General features: G+C 39.4%; 1 protein-coding gene across 6 annotated transcripts in view; it reads left to right on the top strand.

Annotated features, from left to right (window-relative positions):
- Positions 1–15869, top strand: part of LOC122560178 (receptor-type tyrosine-protein phosphatase T-like) — a 1397629-nt gene that overhangs the window by 1284976 nt on the left and 96784 nt on the right. For all 6 annotated transcript variants that reach the window (XM_043710562.1, XM_043710557.1, XM_043710558.1 and 3 more), the window contains 2 exons: positions 8652–8728; positions 10035–10071. In XM_043710562.1, coding sequence (XP_043566497.1) covers positions 8652–8728; positions 10035–10071 — 114 coding nt within the window. The remainder of the gene's footprint in view (positions 1–8651; positions 8729–10034; positions 10072–15869) is intronic.

Below are 15869 nucleotides of genomic sequence, written 5' to 3'. Positions count from 1 at the left end.
CATGCTACTTTCTCCCCACCCCCACCCTCCTCTAGCTTATCTCTCCACCCTTCAGGCTGTCTGCCTGTATTCCTGATGAAGGGCTTTTGCCCGAAACATCGATTTTACTGCTCCTCAGATGTCGCCTGAACTGCTGTGCTCTTCCAGCACCACTAATCCAGAATCTGGTTTCCAGCATCAGCAGTCATTGTTCTTACCTACATGTAGAGACTGTCAGTTCTGTGTCAGCCTAGTCAATTTCTCATTGCTTGTAATAAACAGCTTGTCAATTTCACCCGATCTGTGCTTGTGTGGTCTCTATTCAATTGGGCTCTCCATCTTTTATTATGAAATAAAACTTATTTTGGTAAAGTGCAAAGCTGGTTAACACACCATTTGAAATATAAAAGTATAAATGTTTACTCCTATAAATAATCTAAAACGCATACAGTCACCAGGCAGAGAAAAAAATCTCTGCAAAGATTGATTTTGGAAAAAAGGACTTTAGCCAACAATTGTTAATTATTTAAGTAACAAAGAATAAAATTGGATTATTCAAGATGGCTTCCAGCTGGCAACATGGTACACATAGATGGATGTCACCAAACATAAGCAATTGTTCTGGAATGTTTGCAGATGAATTTCACTCAGGAATTGTTGAGAACTTGTTCAGACTCTTTTCAAGAGAACACCTGGATCAGGATTTTAGTCCTCACACTGAACCCAAGACAAATATGTCTCAGAGGACAGAGGCTGAGCTCGTTCGTTTCATTCTGTGATGCTACTGAATTCTAAAAAAATATCCAAAACAAAGCCATAAAGTCTATGTAGGTTACTTTCAGTAAATCCAACAGCTCCACAGGATTAACTGTTTAGTCTGAGGTGGGTAGAGGGGATGGGGTTGCCTTGTTGGTTAAGAATGAAATTAAATCTATGGCACTGAATGACATAAGGTCAGATGATGTGGAGTCTGTGTGATGGAGTTGAGGAACCACAAAGGCAAAAAAAACATAATTGGAGTTATGTACAGACCTCCTAACAAGACTCGGGTGCAAAATGTACTGGGAAACAGATAGGGCATGTCAGAAAGGCAAGGTCACGGTGATGATGGTGGACTTCAATATGCAGGTGGACTGGGTGAATAATGTTGCTGGTGGATCCAAAGAAAGGGAATTCATGGAATGCTTATAGGATGGCTTTTTGGAACAGCTTGTGATGGATCCCACAAGGGAACAAGCTATTCTGGACTTAGTGCAATGTAATGAGCCAGACTTTATAAAAAAATTTAAAGTAAGGGAACACTTAGGAAGCAGCGATCATAATATGGCAGAGTTCAGTCTGCAGTTTGAAAGAGAAGGCAAAATCTGATGTAATGGCATTCGAGTTAAATAAAGGTAATTACAGGGACATGAGAGAGGAACTGATGAAAATCGTCTGGAAGCAGAGCCTAGCAGGGAAGACAGTAGAGCAACAATGGCAGGAGTTTCTGGGTGTAATTGAGGACACATACAGAGATTCATCCCAAAGGAAAGAAAGGTTATTTGGGTGAGGTGAGATTAGACAGCCATGGCTGACAAAGGAAGTCAGGAAATGTGTCAAAGAAAAAGAGAGAGCCTCTAAAGTGGCCAAGAGCACTAGGAAATCAGAAGATTGGGAACAGTGTAGAGGGAGATTTACTCTGTACTAATCCCATGCTGTCCCACTCCTTGGACTGTTTGATGGGCAAACAGTGTCAAAGGAGATTTACTCTGTATCTAACACAGTGTGGTCCCTATCCTGAGACTGTTTGATGGGGGGCAGTGTCGAGGCAACTTTACTCTATCTGACACCATGCTGTCCCTGCTTTTTGAGTGTTTGATGGCGGAGGTATAGAGAAAGCTTTACTCTGTATCTAACCCCATGCTGTCCCTTCTCCAGGAGTGTTTGATGGAAGTAGAGGGAGCTTTACTCTGTATCTAGCAGAGTGTTGTTCCTGTCCTGGGAGCATTTGATGGCAGAATGTAGAGGGAGATTTACTGTGTATCCAATCCCATGCTGTCCCTTACCTGGGAGTGTTTGATGGGAGACAGCATAGAGGGATCTTCGCTTTGTACAAAAACAAGCAGAAGATAACAAAGAGAGAAATAAGGAAGGAGAGGATCAAATATGAAGGTGGGCTGGCCAATAATATTAAAAATGATAGTAAAAGTTTCTTTCAATGCATAAGAAACAAATGAGGGGCAAAAGTAGAAATTGGGCCACTCCAAATTGATGCAGGAAGGTTAGTGCCAGGAGATAAGGAAATAGTTGAAGAACTTAATAAAAAAACTTTGTGTCAGTCTTCACAGTGGAAGACATGAGTAATATCCCAACAATTATGGAGAGTCAGGGGCAGGATTGAGTATGGTAACCATTACAAAAGCGAAAGTGCAAGAAAAGCTAAAATGTCCAAAAATTAATAAATCTCCTGGTTCCGGTGGGCTACATCTTAGAGTTCTGAGGGAGGTGGCTGAGGAAATAGCTGAGGCGTTGATTGTGATCTTCCAAAAGTCACTGGAGTCAGGGAAAGTCCCAGATGATTGGAAATTCGCTGTTGTAACCCCCTTGTTCAAAGGATTAAGACAAAAGATGGAAAATTATAGGCCAATTAGCCTAAACTCAGTTGTTGGTAAAATTCTAGAATCCTCCATTAAGGATGAGATTTTAAAATGTTTGGAAGTGCAGGGTCGGATTAGAACAAGTCAGCATGGATTTAGTAAAGGGAGGTCATGCCTGACAAACCTGTTAGAATTCTTTGAAGAAGTAATAAGTAGTTTAGATCAGGGAAATCCAGTGGATGTTATCTACCTAGACTTTCAAAAGGCCTTTGATAAGGTGCCTCATGGGAGGCTTCTAAGGTGAGGTCCCATGGTGTTCAAGGTGAGCTACTTATATGCATTGAGAATTGGCAGTCTGACAGAAGGCAGAGAGTTGTGATAAAAAGTTCTTTTTTGGAATGGCAGCTGGTGACAAGTGGTGTTCTGCAAGGTTCAGTGATGGGGCCGCATCTGTGCACTTTATATATTAATGATCTGGATGAAAGGACTGAAGATATTCTGGTGAAGTTTGCCGAAGATACGAAGTTAGTTGGACAGACAGGTAGTACTGAGGAGGTGGGGAGGCTGCAGAAACATTTAGGCAGTTTAGGAGAGTGGTCCAGGAAATGGCTGAGGAAATTCAACATGAGCAAGTGCGAAGTTTTGCACTTTGGTAAAAAAGAGTACAGGCATTGACTACTTTCTGAACGGTGAGAAAATTCATAAAGCCAAAGTACAAACGGATCTTGGAGTGCTAGTCAAGGATTCGCTGAAGGTTAACTTGCAGGTTGAGTCTGTGATTAAGAAAGCAAATGTGATGTTGTCTTTTAACTCAAGAGGGTTGGAATATAAAAGCAGCAATATGCTACTGAGACTTTACGAAGCTCTAATTAGGCCCCATTTAGAATATTGTGTTCAATTTTCGACCCACATCTCAGGAAGGACATACTGTACTGGAGCATGTCCAGCGGAGATTCACTTGGATGATACCTGGAATGGTAGGCCTAACATACGATGAATGGCTGAGGATCCTTGGATTGTATTCATTAAAGTTTAGAAGATTGAGGGGAGATATCTTAGAAACTTACAAGGTAATGCATGACTTAGAAAGGGTAGATGCTGGGAAGTTGTTTCTGTTAGGCAGGGAGACTAGGACCTGTGGGCATAACCTTAGACTTAGAGGGGGTCAATTTAGAATGGAAATAAGGCAACATTTCTTCAGCCAGAGAGTAGTGGGCCTGTAGAATTCATTGCCATGGAGTGTAGTGGAGGCCAGGACTTTAAATGTCTTCAAGGCAGAGATTGATAAATTCTTGATCTTGCAGGGAATTAATGGCTACGAGGAGAGTGTGGGTAAGTGAAGTTGAAATGCCCATTAGCCATGATTAAATGGTGGAGTGAACTCGATGGGCTGAATGGCCTTACTTCCATTCCTACATCTTATGTTCTTATAGTTAGCTCAAACCATCTGAATTACAATAATTAAAAAAAGTTGCCCACTCTCCTTTCCATGACCAGTGATGTGCCACAAGGATTGGTGGTGGGTCCATTGCTTTTTGTCATCTATATAAATGATTTGGATGTGAATATAGGCACACCAGAGCAGGATGTATGAAGTTGATAGTAGGGTCTTGTGGAGTGTTGCCAAACAAAGAGACCTCAGGATGCAGGTGCATGGTTTCTTGAAAGTGAAGTTACAGGTAGACTGGATGATGAAGAAGGCATCTGGTGTGCTTGCCTTCATTGGTCAATGTACTGAATAAAGGAGTTGAAATATTGTAGTTGTGATTGTATAGGACATTGATGAGGCCACTTTTAGAATACTGCTTTCCATTCTGGTTTCCCTGCTATAAGAAGGATGTTGCTTATCTTGAAAGGGCGCAGAAAAGTTTTACAAGGATGTTGCTCGGATTGGAGGCTTTGAGCTATTGGGAGAGACTGAATAGGTCTCTTCCTGCACCACTAATCCAGAGTCTGAATAGGCTCAGGCATTTTTTTCCCCAGGAGCATTGGAGGATGAGGGGTGACATTATAGAGGTTTATGAAATCATGAGGAGCGTGGATAGTGTTGTGAGATATTGTGTTAAAAGTTATCTCTATTAACTCACTCACCAGCTCACTATATTCATTACTATCATGTTCCTGTTCATTTATTGGTAACCTTTTACTAACCCGTTGTCTGCTATAACATGGTTTCAATCATTCATTATAAGGCCATGGTTCTGTAGTATATTTTAGTATTGCAAGATAGGCTAAAATTAAAGTAAATCTTCCAAATCCATTACTGCTCCTTCACACCTTTAACCCTCGTCAGACCTATTTACATCAAAAGTTACCTCTGGATAAATATCAAAGATTACTGATCTATTCAGAACAATACCATCATGTCTCCATGACCTAACCGAAACTATGAAAATATTTATAATATTAATCAGCTCTTATCAGGTCTCTCAGACCTGAATAGATTACAGAACACTAATTTTTTTTCCCAATTAGCATGTACTTGTTAAATATCTTTTAACTGGGCTGTTATCCCTTTAAGAAATTGTCAAAACACTGCTAATGCAAAATTACATGAATGAATGAAACTCACTCTAACAAATAGTAAACAAATCTCCCAACCCAGTTACAGTAATCAGTTTAATATCCTTTATTGTTTTATTAAATACAGATACAATTTCTAACTTATTTAGAGCATATAGGCCTAGTATTTGTTGCGAACATTTACTCACTTAAAAGACAAAAGGACCAATACCTCTTAGTTATGCAAACAGAATGGACACTCTTAATCCTATCAGCAGCCAGCACTTAACAGATGTTTTAACCCATCTCCTGTCTCCCAGGCCAGAAGCCCCTCAAACCTTTGTGTACTACAGATAAAACAATGTAACACCATAGTGATGGAATTTTAATATATGTAAGACCTGTGTATAAATAGGCTATGGTAAGAACTATATTATTGGATTCTATTGCTGCCTCAAACTTGGGCTATTTGTTTTTGCTGAATAAAGAGGCTATTCTTGCCATTTACTGAATTTGGTTGTTATTTGATAATGGTCCGACAGGGTGAATAGCCAAGCTCTTTTTCCCAGGATGGGGAACCCAAAGCCAGAGGGCATAGGTAAACTAAGATTGAAAAGGGATGTGAGGGGCAACTCTTCTTGCAGAGGGTGTGTGCATGGAAGGAGCTGCCAGAAGAGATGTTGGAGGCTGGTGCAATTACAACATTTAAACAACATCTGAATGGATTCATGAATAGGAAGGGTTTCGAGGGATATGAACCAAGTGCTGGAAATTGAAACTCGATCAGTTGAGGATATCTGGTTGGTGCCAATGAGTTGGACCAAATGGTGTGTTTCCATGTTGTGCAACTCTATGACTCTATGACATGTTTAAAAACCGCCTCAGATACCCTAATGCATCACTGTTCACATGAATCCTTGAAAAAAATGAAGCATCTTCATAGCATCAGACTTATAAGATTATTTATTTTGAGGCACAGAGAGATAGTTCAGCAATAATTGTAACATAAATATTGTTAACACTAATTGAACAAGGCTTACATTTTTCATTAACCTTTGGGGCAATAATAATGGATAATTTGCTTAAATTCACAGCTTACTAATGATTTCTGTGCCAATTCCATCAGTGCATACTGAAACAGTGTGACTTGTGGAGAAGCAAAGTACCACAGCCAGTACCATCCAGATTTCTTTGTTGAACTGTGGACGTGTGAGTGCCAGAAGTTGCTGTTTGTATCAGTGCTAACAACAAAACCTGACAGCCTCCCTATTTTTAGAACTGCAAAAGCAGGAAGGTTTTCCATAAGGTTAAGAATGATTTGTGGGATACAGTAATTTTCTCATAAAGTTGGTGATGTGTCAGGTGACCTACAGTTTTAAGAGAAAATAACAGATTTTCAAACACTGACAATTCAATCAGTCTGATACAATTTCCTGTTTCCTAATGCTTTGCTGATCTCTGGAGAAATTTGTAAAGTTTAATGTTAATGATGTGTAAACATTTATTGATTGCAATATTTTTGACATTCATGAGCTTCAGACAAATAACACTGTAGCTTGCAAAAAAATGTTGTCATGCTTGAACCATTTCTTTGGATTTAACTGAAACTATATAATGAATATTACATCTTTACAAATGTCCAAGTGGAGAGCAGAAGTTAGCTATTCAGCTCGGTGTTTCCAACTGGGGCGGGCATATGGGATAATGCAGGTGCCTAGCCCACCAACCTCATAGCTACTCCAAAGCTCCTCCCACCTCCCCCCTCCTTCCCTTGCCCCCACCAAATGAGCCAGCAGTTGCAGAGAGTGGAACATGGTAACTCAAGGGGGCTGATGACCCACTCTGCCCACATAGAGAACATTATGGGCAGGCTTGTTCTGTCAGCAAACTGTAGACTTCTGGGATAACAAACCATCCATCCTCCTCCCCCCGTACCCATGAATTTGTGCCCCATGCACCAAACGGACTGTGTAAATTATAAATTAATAATCACGTCTACAGTACTGGTGTATGACATTTTCTATTTTAATTCTTGGAATATCAAACATAATTACATTGTCAGACAGTAAAATATTATTCTTTCGATGTAGGGGAAGTATGAATTGCTCATCTGAAGTCTTAATAGGTGATGGTCTCCTTTATAGAGTTAGAGAATTCTACAGCATCAACATATAAGTGATGGGGTAATAGCAATGCATTTGCAAATTTTGTTTAAATGTGAACTAAGAAGGGAGAATGAAGGAGATTTTTTTATCGTAAAACTATCCCTGCAGTTCACAAGGAAAGCTGACAAAGTAACAGTGAGTTACTCTATGACAGCATGTGTCGCACTGACTGTAGCCACACTGGGATGAATTGGTCAATCTTGAATTCAGCAGAAGTGACTACAATTAAACAAAGTATTTTCACTCATTTACAATCAAACTTCTTGAAAATTGTTGCTGCATTATCTAGCTAGACAAGGGGTAATTATTGCATGAATATTCCATTTTTTTAAGCCTTGTCATTGGTGAACAGGCTTTGAGTAATCAGGAGTTTTCATAGAATTCTAGCATTTCTGTCTGTGACAAATAAAACTCCAGTCACTGGAGAATTTTCCTTTTGTTTGAACTGAATTTAAAAATTGTCCACAATATTTGGGATATCACTAGGAGTCTACATGGGACAACTCGTTCAACACTGACTGAAGACAACAGCAAAATCTTCAACACTACATTTTGCACTTATGTGCTGACCTCCACCATTATTCAGTATGGGAATTTTCAGAAAGCCCCTGATTCCTATTAGTTGCCTGTTTATTTGTGACTATTTTCAGTTGAACTTGGTAAGGCTATAGAGATATTTTCTAATAAATTGATTATGGAATCATATCACTCCATCTACAGTACAGTGATTGTGTTTATCTTGTGGGGATCTTTCGATGGAAAGATCTATGACAGATGGATTGGTGAGGATGAGGAAAGTTAGCTTACTCCTTTTTACTCACTGCCTGAACCATTTTGTTTAACAGCCATGTGCTGCATGATCTAACAGCTCAGTTAGTGTTGCTAACCAGTCATTTGTAATGGATGTTGAAGTCTCTCACCAACTTGTGCTGTCATTTTTCTGATAATTGCATCCAGATGGTGATCAACATGGAGAAGTGCAGATTCATCACATGAGATTTAGTCCAATAGATGATGTTTAGCAGAATATTTCCTTGACCTGATGACCTGAATCTATTGGGCTTTATAATATCTGGTGTCCTGTTGAGGATGCTTAGAGTTCCTCCCTCCTGACTATACATCATTGTTTGCCCATCTCTGATGGTTCTATTCTGCTGGAAAGAGAGGGCATTCTTAGGCATAATGATGGAGATCTCTGGGATGTTGCCTGATCAACTTGATTCTGATGTAGTTATGATTAAAGAGCAAATCCTTAAACTAACTTTTCTAGAAGAAATTTAATTAGGTGAATAATTATAGTATTAAGACCGAATTACTGTTTATTTAGAGAATAGAAATTGTCTTGGAATTTTAAAAGATGTAATGTTGATTATGCTTAATTATGTTCAAAGTAGATCATATTGACAACCATTTCACCTTTTTCCCCTAGATGATCATTCTCGAGTACGACTTCAGTTATTAGATGGCGATCCCCATTCAGATTATATAAATGCCAACTACATTGATGTAAGTTATGTTTGCTCATTTATTGTGTGGAGTAGTAATGGTAGTTAAACCAAAATAAAGCAGACCCTCCAAATTCCTGGAAGTTTTTGTATGGTAGAGGTGGTTAAGTGGGCAGCAGAGGGGCCAGTGGTGTGTGAAGAAGTATTAAGGATTTGGGTCAGTTACCTCAAATTACTGGGGTCTTGCTGTCAAGGTCCTGAATTTCTAAGGAAGTGGGGACAAGTACTTTTTGTGACCTTCCGTTTTCTCTGATGGCTAAATAATACAAGCACACATTTGACAGCATTATTCCAACCGGTAGAATTGAGAATTGCAATGGTTTCCTGATAACAGAAAAGTGGCATTTTTTTAAAAAACACAAATCATTTTTAACAGGAACAGCTTGGCACAACAGATCCCCCGGAAGTCCCATCAGCAGCATAGATCACTCAACCCTTTGTCATTGTCCCCCATCTTGCCCCATTCCACCAATTCTTCTCCCATTACATTCCATTACCCAACAACACAGTGGCCCACCAAGAATGTTGGGTCTCCAAATTCTTGATGTTCTTTGAACATAATTTATGATAGCCATGGCAGATTGCAAGTTTTCATGCTAGCTGTTATTTACCATAATCTTAACCTTTAATTCCAAACAGACAAATAGATTAGGACTAATCTTGTGAGACAGTGCTGCCTATTGGAAACTTTGCCTACTAGTGCCACATGTCAAAAATTCCACTTGTGATTTTTACCAGTCATTATTTATATGTCTTGTTTCTGAGTAAAGTTCCCTGCTACCAGCACATCCTTGTACAATTCAGTCCTATTGTTTATCATTGGACAGTTCTATCTTACAATAAGTGTGCCACATGAAACCCCCAATAGATACTTTGCAGTGATAGCTCTATTACTGAAAGATGCATGGTTAGTTATTACCACATGTGTGATTTAGGCTTTGACTGCATTTTTCTCCCATTATTTTGATTACGCAACAGTCCACATCCCTTTTTATTTGACCAGTTACTGAATATATAAGCTTTAATTTGTGTTTGAAGTTCAAATTTGCTGCATTAAATTTTATGAATTTTGCCTCCCAATACAAAACTTCAGTCAATGTGAATGTACATTTAATGTTGTATAATTTCTTTGTGAGCCTCATTCAGTTTTGTATAATTCCCCAAACTCCCCTGATGAGCTTCATTTAGATAATGCTCTGTGCTGGGAATGTGGAATTTATTAATGCCATTATAAGTAAACTGGAGTTTGTTACAAAAATGATTTTGTTTTGTCTTGCTGTTTATTTGATTTCCACTTTGCTTTTCAGGGTTACCACAGACCACGCCACTACATAGCTACTCAAGGTAAGAATAAACATTGCATTGTATGCTAATATATGTTCCAAGCTTCACTTTTATTTGTAAATATTCAAAATATTTTGCTCTTCACAAGATTGGAAAACTTTGATTATCACGTCAAGTTTCTGTTTTTGGTGCAAACAGATAATTAGATGGGTAGAATGCTTGAGAAAAGCACAGTTGTACTTTTTTGGATACAATGGCTATATGGCAGCATTTTCTGAAACATTGATGAACAGAACTGCATTTCAATTTGCTGAAGGTGCTGAATAGGATTTTATAAGCTGCAGTTAAACCTGACACAGCAAGACAGGCTTGTTTTTCCACATAAATGAAAAAGAAACGAAGCCATGATGAATTGTGATAGTGATGACTCCATTTTCATGTTTAACATTGACTACATATTTCAGACATTTTTCAGCAATAAAACTGAACAGTTTTATGTAGACCTAGATGCCCGTCTGTTAAACATGTTAGCTTCCAACTGTATGTTTGAGTTTGTTTGCCTTATGTAAAAGTTAGGTCATGACACAGCATGACTTTTCCATGTGGAAAAGTCATTTTATCAGTTGGAGTACTTTCCTATCATTGTTAGCATTTGTCGCCCATGTTTAAAAATGAATGTAGTTGTTTGTAACTTGCGAGCTTCTACTGTTATTAGTATTAATTGATTTATTTTTAAAGATGATAAATCTTTTCCACAGTCCCTGATTTATTTAAAGTGATATTTAAGAATAATCCAAAAGCTAGCAACCATTGCATATTGGGCAAAATTATGAACCACTATATTCCTGCTGTTAAAGTCTCTTTGGCTCAAATCACAACTACCTCCCTGAATTTTTACATATTACAACCTTCCTTCTGAGAGTGAACTTTAACTGGTTTTACCTGCTATTGACAGGGTAATAACTAGGTTAAAATGGGGTCAATAGTGTTATGATCCCAGGTGATGCTACAAGGACAGCCTATTCAGCATTGGAGCCCATTAGCCCTGGAAGTTTGGCTGGGAGACCCCCAGCTGAGCAGCTTGAAGGGTGAAGGGTCAGAAGTGACAGGTAGGAATGGAAGTGGAGGGTCTGAACACCTCTGGAATATCCTGGAGACTTCTGAGAGGCCTGTGTGTGTTCCTGCTCCAGTTAGATACCTTCTGGCACCACCCTGTCTCCTTGTGAGTCCTCTCTAGTTTTGAACTCCCCAAACCTTGGAAAAAGACCTTGGCTATTCATCTTATCTCTGCCCCTCATGATTTTATAATGTCACCGCTCAGCCTCTGACAGTCCAGGGGAAAAGATCGCAACCAATCCAACCTCTCCACGTAGTCATGGAAGCTGGAGAAATAAATAGTGATAGCTTGAAAAGAGTTCACATTACAGAAGAATAGATACTGGAGGTCTTAAAATGCATAAAAGCAGATTAATCCCTGGGACATGATAAGGTGTGTCCAAGAACATTGTGAGAAGGCAGGGAGAAGATTGCAGGGCCCCCTGCAAAGGTATTTGTATTATCGACAGCCATGGGTGAGGTGCCAGAAGTTTGGAAGGTGGCTAATGTTGTGCCATTATTTAAGAAAGGCTGCAAGGAGATTCCAGGGAACTATAGACCAGTGAACCTGACATCAGTAGTGAGTAAGTCATTACAGGAAACAGATTTTATATGCATTTGAAAAGGCAAGGACTGATTAGTAATAGTCAACACGGTATTGTGCATGGGAGATCATGTCTCACAAGTTTGATGTTTTTGAAGAGAATACTAAGAGGATAGATGAAGGCATGGAGGTAGAGGTACACATGGAGTTTACCAAGGCCTTCAACAAGTTCCCGCATGGTAGACTGATTAGTAAGGTTGATTCACATGGAATCCGGGGAGATAATCAGTTGTAGACAAAATTGTCTTGAAGGTAGAAGACAGAGGGTGGTGGTAGAGGGTCTGAGCAATGAGTTCAATATAATTTCTGTCATACACAGTGCAGCAAGAGAGTTCCTTTGAGCCCCACAAAAGAAAATTGGGTTGTGTTGTCCTGTGGTCACATTTCCTACATTTTTAACTCTAAATGTTTCCTTCTTCACCCTTTCCATTCACTCTGCATGGTATCTTAAGTGGCGTAATGTAAATGAGACAGATGCTTCAGAAGTCAACTGGTCTATTTGTGTATGTATGGGTGAACAGCTGAAGAGATCAAGGGTTGGCCACAGAAAATTCAAATTGATGCCCATTTTTGAAAACCTTCTCAGTTATCTTTTCAACCGTGGACTTAGCCAGTTCTCCTCTTGCTACTATTTCATTGTGAAACAGTTGCAGATGTTTTATTGTAGTTAGAGATGCCAAAAAGAAGCAATTATTTGACATTTCCTTTGCCTGAACTCCATTGGTTAATTTTGATGATTTAGAGTTAACCAAGAATTTCAGGAGTTACTTTTTGTGAATAAGACCATGTGGCCTTTAAACTTTTTTTCAGAAGATTGATATATTTTAAAGTGGGAGTAGCTTCTGGAAAAACACCATCAATCTTTTCCCATACTTAAATAGATTTCTACAATTTAGACTGATGGAATAGTCCTCCTTCACCCCGGCAGAAAATCTGCATTAAAAATGAATGTACCTCACAGATGAATGATTTATAATCTCCAATACCTGTGAGAGTTTCCAAAGTCTGATAATTGAATTTACAGTCTCCTTTAGACCTTCGCTGAGACAGAAGGAATCATCAGCAGGACACAAAATGATCGTTCGTTTCTTCCAATCTTGTGCACTGTTGCACATATCTTACTTTTCTACACTACCCCATTCTCTGGAGCAATCAGATCTATCCAAAATCAATTTTGTGCTTGCAGTATAAATATTCAAGTTGCAGCTAAATTTTGTGATAATTATGAATCAGGCATCTAAACATGCATAAATTTCAACATACTTATGTCTACCTTCAGAATGCTCTATCCCTGTGAGTGTAAATACGCTGTTCAGTGACAATCTTAAAATCCTTTGATGTCGGCTCAGCCAAGAGTCAAAAGAAATCTGGCTCATTAATGTCCTTTAGGGCAGGAATCTGCCCTCCTTATTTGGTCAAGCCTACACATGGCACCAAATCCCCAGCAATGTGGTTTACTCTGTTCTCTGGGCAGTTAGTGATGTGCAAAAAATGCTATGAATGAAATGGAAATCAATTAATTCCGTGTTAGCAAGACTGTTAATTAGTTGAATTACTTGGCAGTTTTCAAAGTCATTTCCTAACTGTTTGAATTCAAGTAAAACCAGTATGGGGTGATACATTGTAACAAAAAAATGACAGCAGGAATTCAACTCTGAGGTGTGGGGGGAGCTCTGAGACACTAAAGATACTCAGTATGAAGCTTTTCACTGAATTAAAGGCAGTACCCATGTTGATGCTAACTAAAAGCTAAATAAACTGCAGGTGCTATAAATCAGAGACAAAAATAACAATTACTAGAAAAGCTCAGCAGGTCTGGTAGCATCTTTGGAGAGAAATCAGAATTAACATTTTGGGTCAACATGTCTGACACCTTCTGAGGAAGGGTCAGTCGACCCAAAACGTTAACTTTGATTATTCCACACAGATGCTGCCAGACCTGCTGAGCTTTTCCAGTAATTGCTATTTTTGACCTATGTTGATGTGGTTGTAAAGTAAAACACGAATGGGATTCCAAGTCTTCTCATCAATGATAAATTTCCTTAGCATGGCCAGTGGTTAAGGTAGAATTAGTGTCTGCACAATGTTCCACAACATTGGCGACTCCTCAGATTATGAAGTCGTGTGTGTCTGAATGCAGCAAAATATGGACAGAGTCTTAGGTTGGGCTGACAAGTACCAAGTAATATTCATACCACAGCAGTGCTAGACAACGAACATATCTAACAAGGGAAAAACCATCATCCTATGATATTACCATCACTGAAGCTGTCAGTATCAGCATCCGGGGGGTTACCATTGACCAGGAGGCCAGTCTTACCATCAAAAGAAGGATTTTTGTCACAGATAACACCAAGCATCCACTTTGTGTTGCAGTTAGCTCTCATCCAAATACCATGTGCTGGTCTCCAAGGTGATGTATCCAGTGTACTACAACAACATGAGAGGAGGGTGGGTTTGATTGGAGGCCTCAATCTGAACTCTTCCACATCAAAACTGAAGTAAAACAAGAATGTGTAATTGTAACCATGCTTTCAGCGAATTTCTTTGCTCATTTTTTTTTTAAAACTTAAGCTTGTCTTACTCTGTCCTGAAATATAAAAGTCAGGCAAGGACTGAGTGGAAAACCTCATAAAACCATAAGACCAGATGATATAGGAGCAGAAATTTATTTTTATTCATTCGTTTGTGGGATGTGGGTGTCACTGGGCCAGCATTTCTTGTCCATCTCTAGTTGCCCTTGAGTAGGTGATGATAAGCTGTCTGGTTGAAGTACTGCAGTCCACCTGCTGTGGGTTGGCCCACAATACCATTGGGTTTTGACCCAGTGACAGTGAAGGAGCGCCTCTATATTTCCAAGTCAAGATGGTGAGTGGTTTGGATGGGCATTTGAAAGTGGTGGTGTTCCCAGATATCTGCTGCCCTTGTCCATCCAAATGGAAGTAGTTGTGTGTTTAGAAGGTGCTGTCTGAGGATCTTTGGTCAGTTTCTGCAGTGCATCTTGTAGATAGTACACACTGCTACTACTGAGTGTTGGTGGTAGAAGGAGTGGGTGCTTGTGGATGTTGTGCCAATCAAGTGGACTGCTCTGTCCTGGATGGTGTCAAGCTTCTTGAGTGAATTACTTGGCAGTTTTCAAAGTCATTTCCTAACTGTTTGAATTCAAGTAAAACCAGTATGAGGTGATACATTGTAACAAAAATTGACAGCAGGAATTCAATTCTGAGGTGTGGGGGGAGCTCTGAGACACTAGAGATACTCAGTATGAAGCTTTTCACTGAATTAAAGGCAGTACCCATGTTGATGCTAACTAAAAGCTAAATAAACTGCAGGTGCTATAAATCAGAGACAAAAATAACAATTACTAGAAAAGCTCAGCAGGTCTGGTAGCATCTTTGGAGAGAAATCAGAATTAACATTTTGGGTCAACATGTCTGACACCTTCTGAGGAAGGGTCAGTCGACCCAAAACGTTAACTTTGATTATTCCACACAGATGCTGCCAGACCTGCTGAGCTTTTCCAGTAATTGCTATTTTTGACCTATGTTGATGTGGTTGTAAAGTAAAACACGAATGGGATTCCAAGTCTTCTCATCAATGATAAATTTCCTTAGCATGGCCAGTGGTTAAGGTAGAATTAGTGTCTGCACAATGTTCCACAACATTGGCGACTCCTCAGATTATGAAGTCGTGTGTGTCTGAATGCAGCAAAATATGGACAGAGTCTTAGGTTGGGCTGACAAGTACCAAGTAATATTCATACCACAGCAGTGCTAGACAACGAACATATCTAACAAGGGAAAAACCATCATCCTATGATATTACCATCACTGAAGCTGTCAGTATCAGCATCCGGGGGGTTACCATTGACCAGGAGGCCAGTCTTACCATCAAAAGAAGGATTTTTGTCACAGATAACACCAAGCATCCACTTTGTGTTGCAGTTAGCTCTCATCCAAATACCATGTGCTGGTCTCCAAGGTGATGTATCCAGTGTACTACAACAACATGAGAGGAGGGTGGGTTTGATTGGAGGCCTCAATCTGAACTCTTCCACATCAAAACTGAAGTAAAACAAGAATGTGTAATTGTAACCATGCTTTCAGCGAATTTCTTTGCTCATTTTTTTTTTAAAACTTAAGCTTGTCTTACTCTGTCC

The sequence above is a fragment of the Chiloscyllium plagiosum genome, chromosome 20 (genome assembly GCF_004010195.1).
Source record: "Chiloscyllium plagiosum isolate BGI_BamShark_2017 chromosome 20, ASM401019v2, whole genome shotgun sequence".
Classification (NCBI taxonomy): domain Eukaryota; kingdom Metazoa; phylum Chordata; class Chondrichthyes; order Orectolobiformes; family Hemiscylliidae; genus Chiloscyllium; species Chiloscyllium plagiosum.
This window is presented reverse-complemented; position numbering and strand designations above follow the sequence as displayed.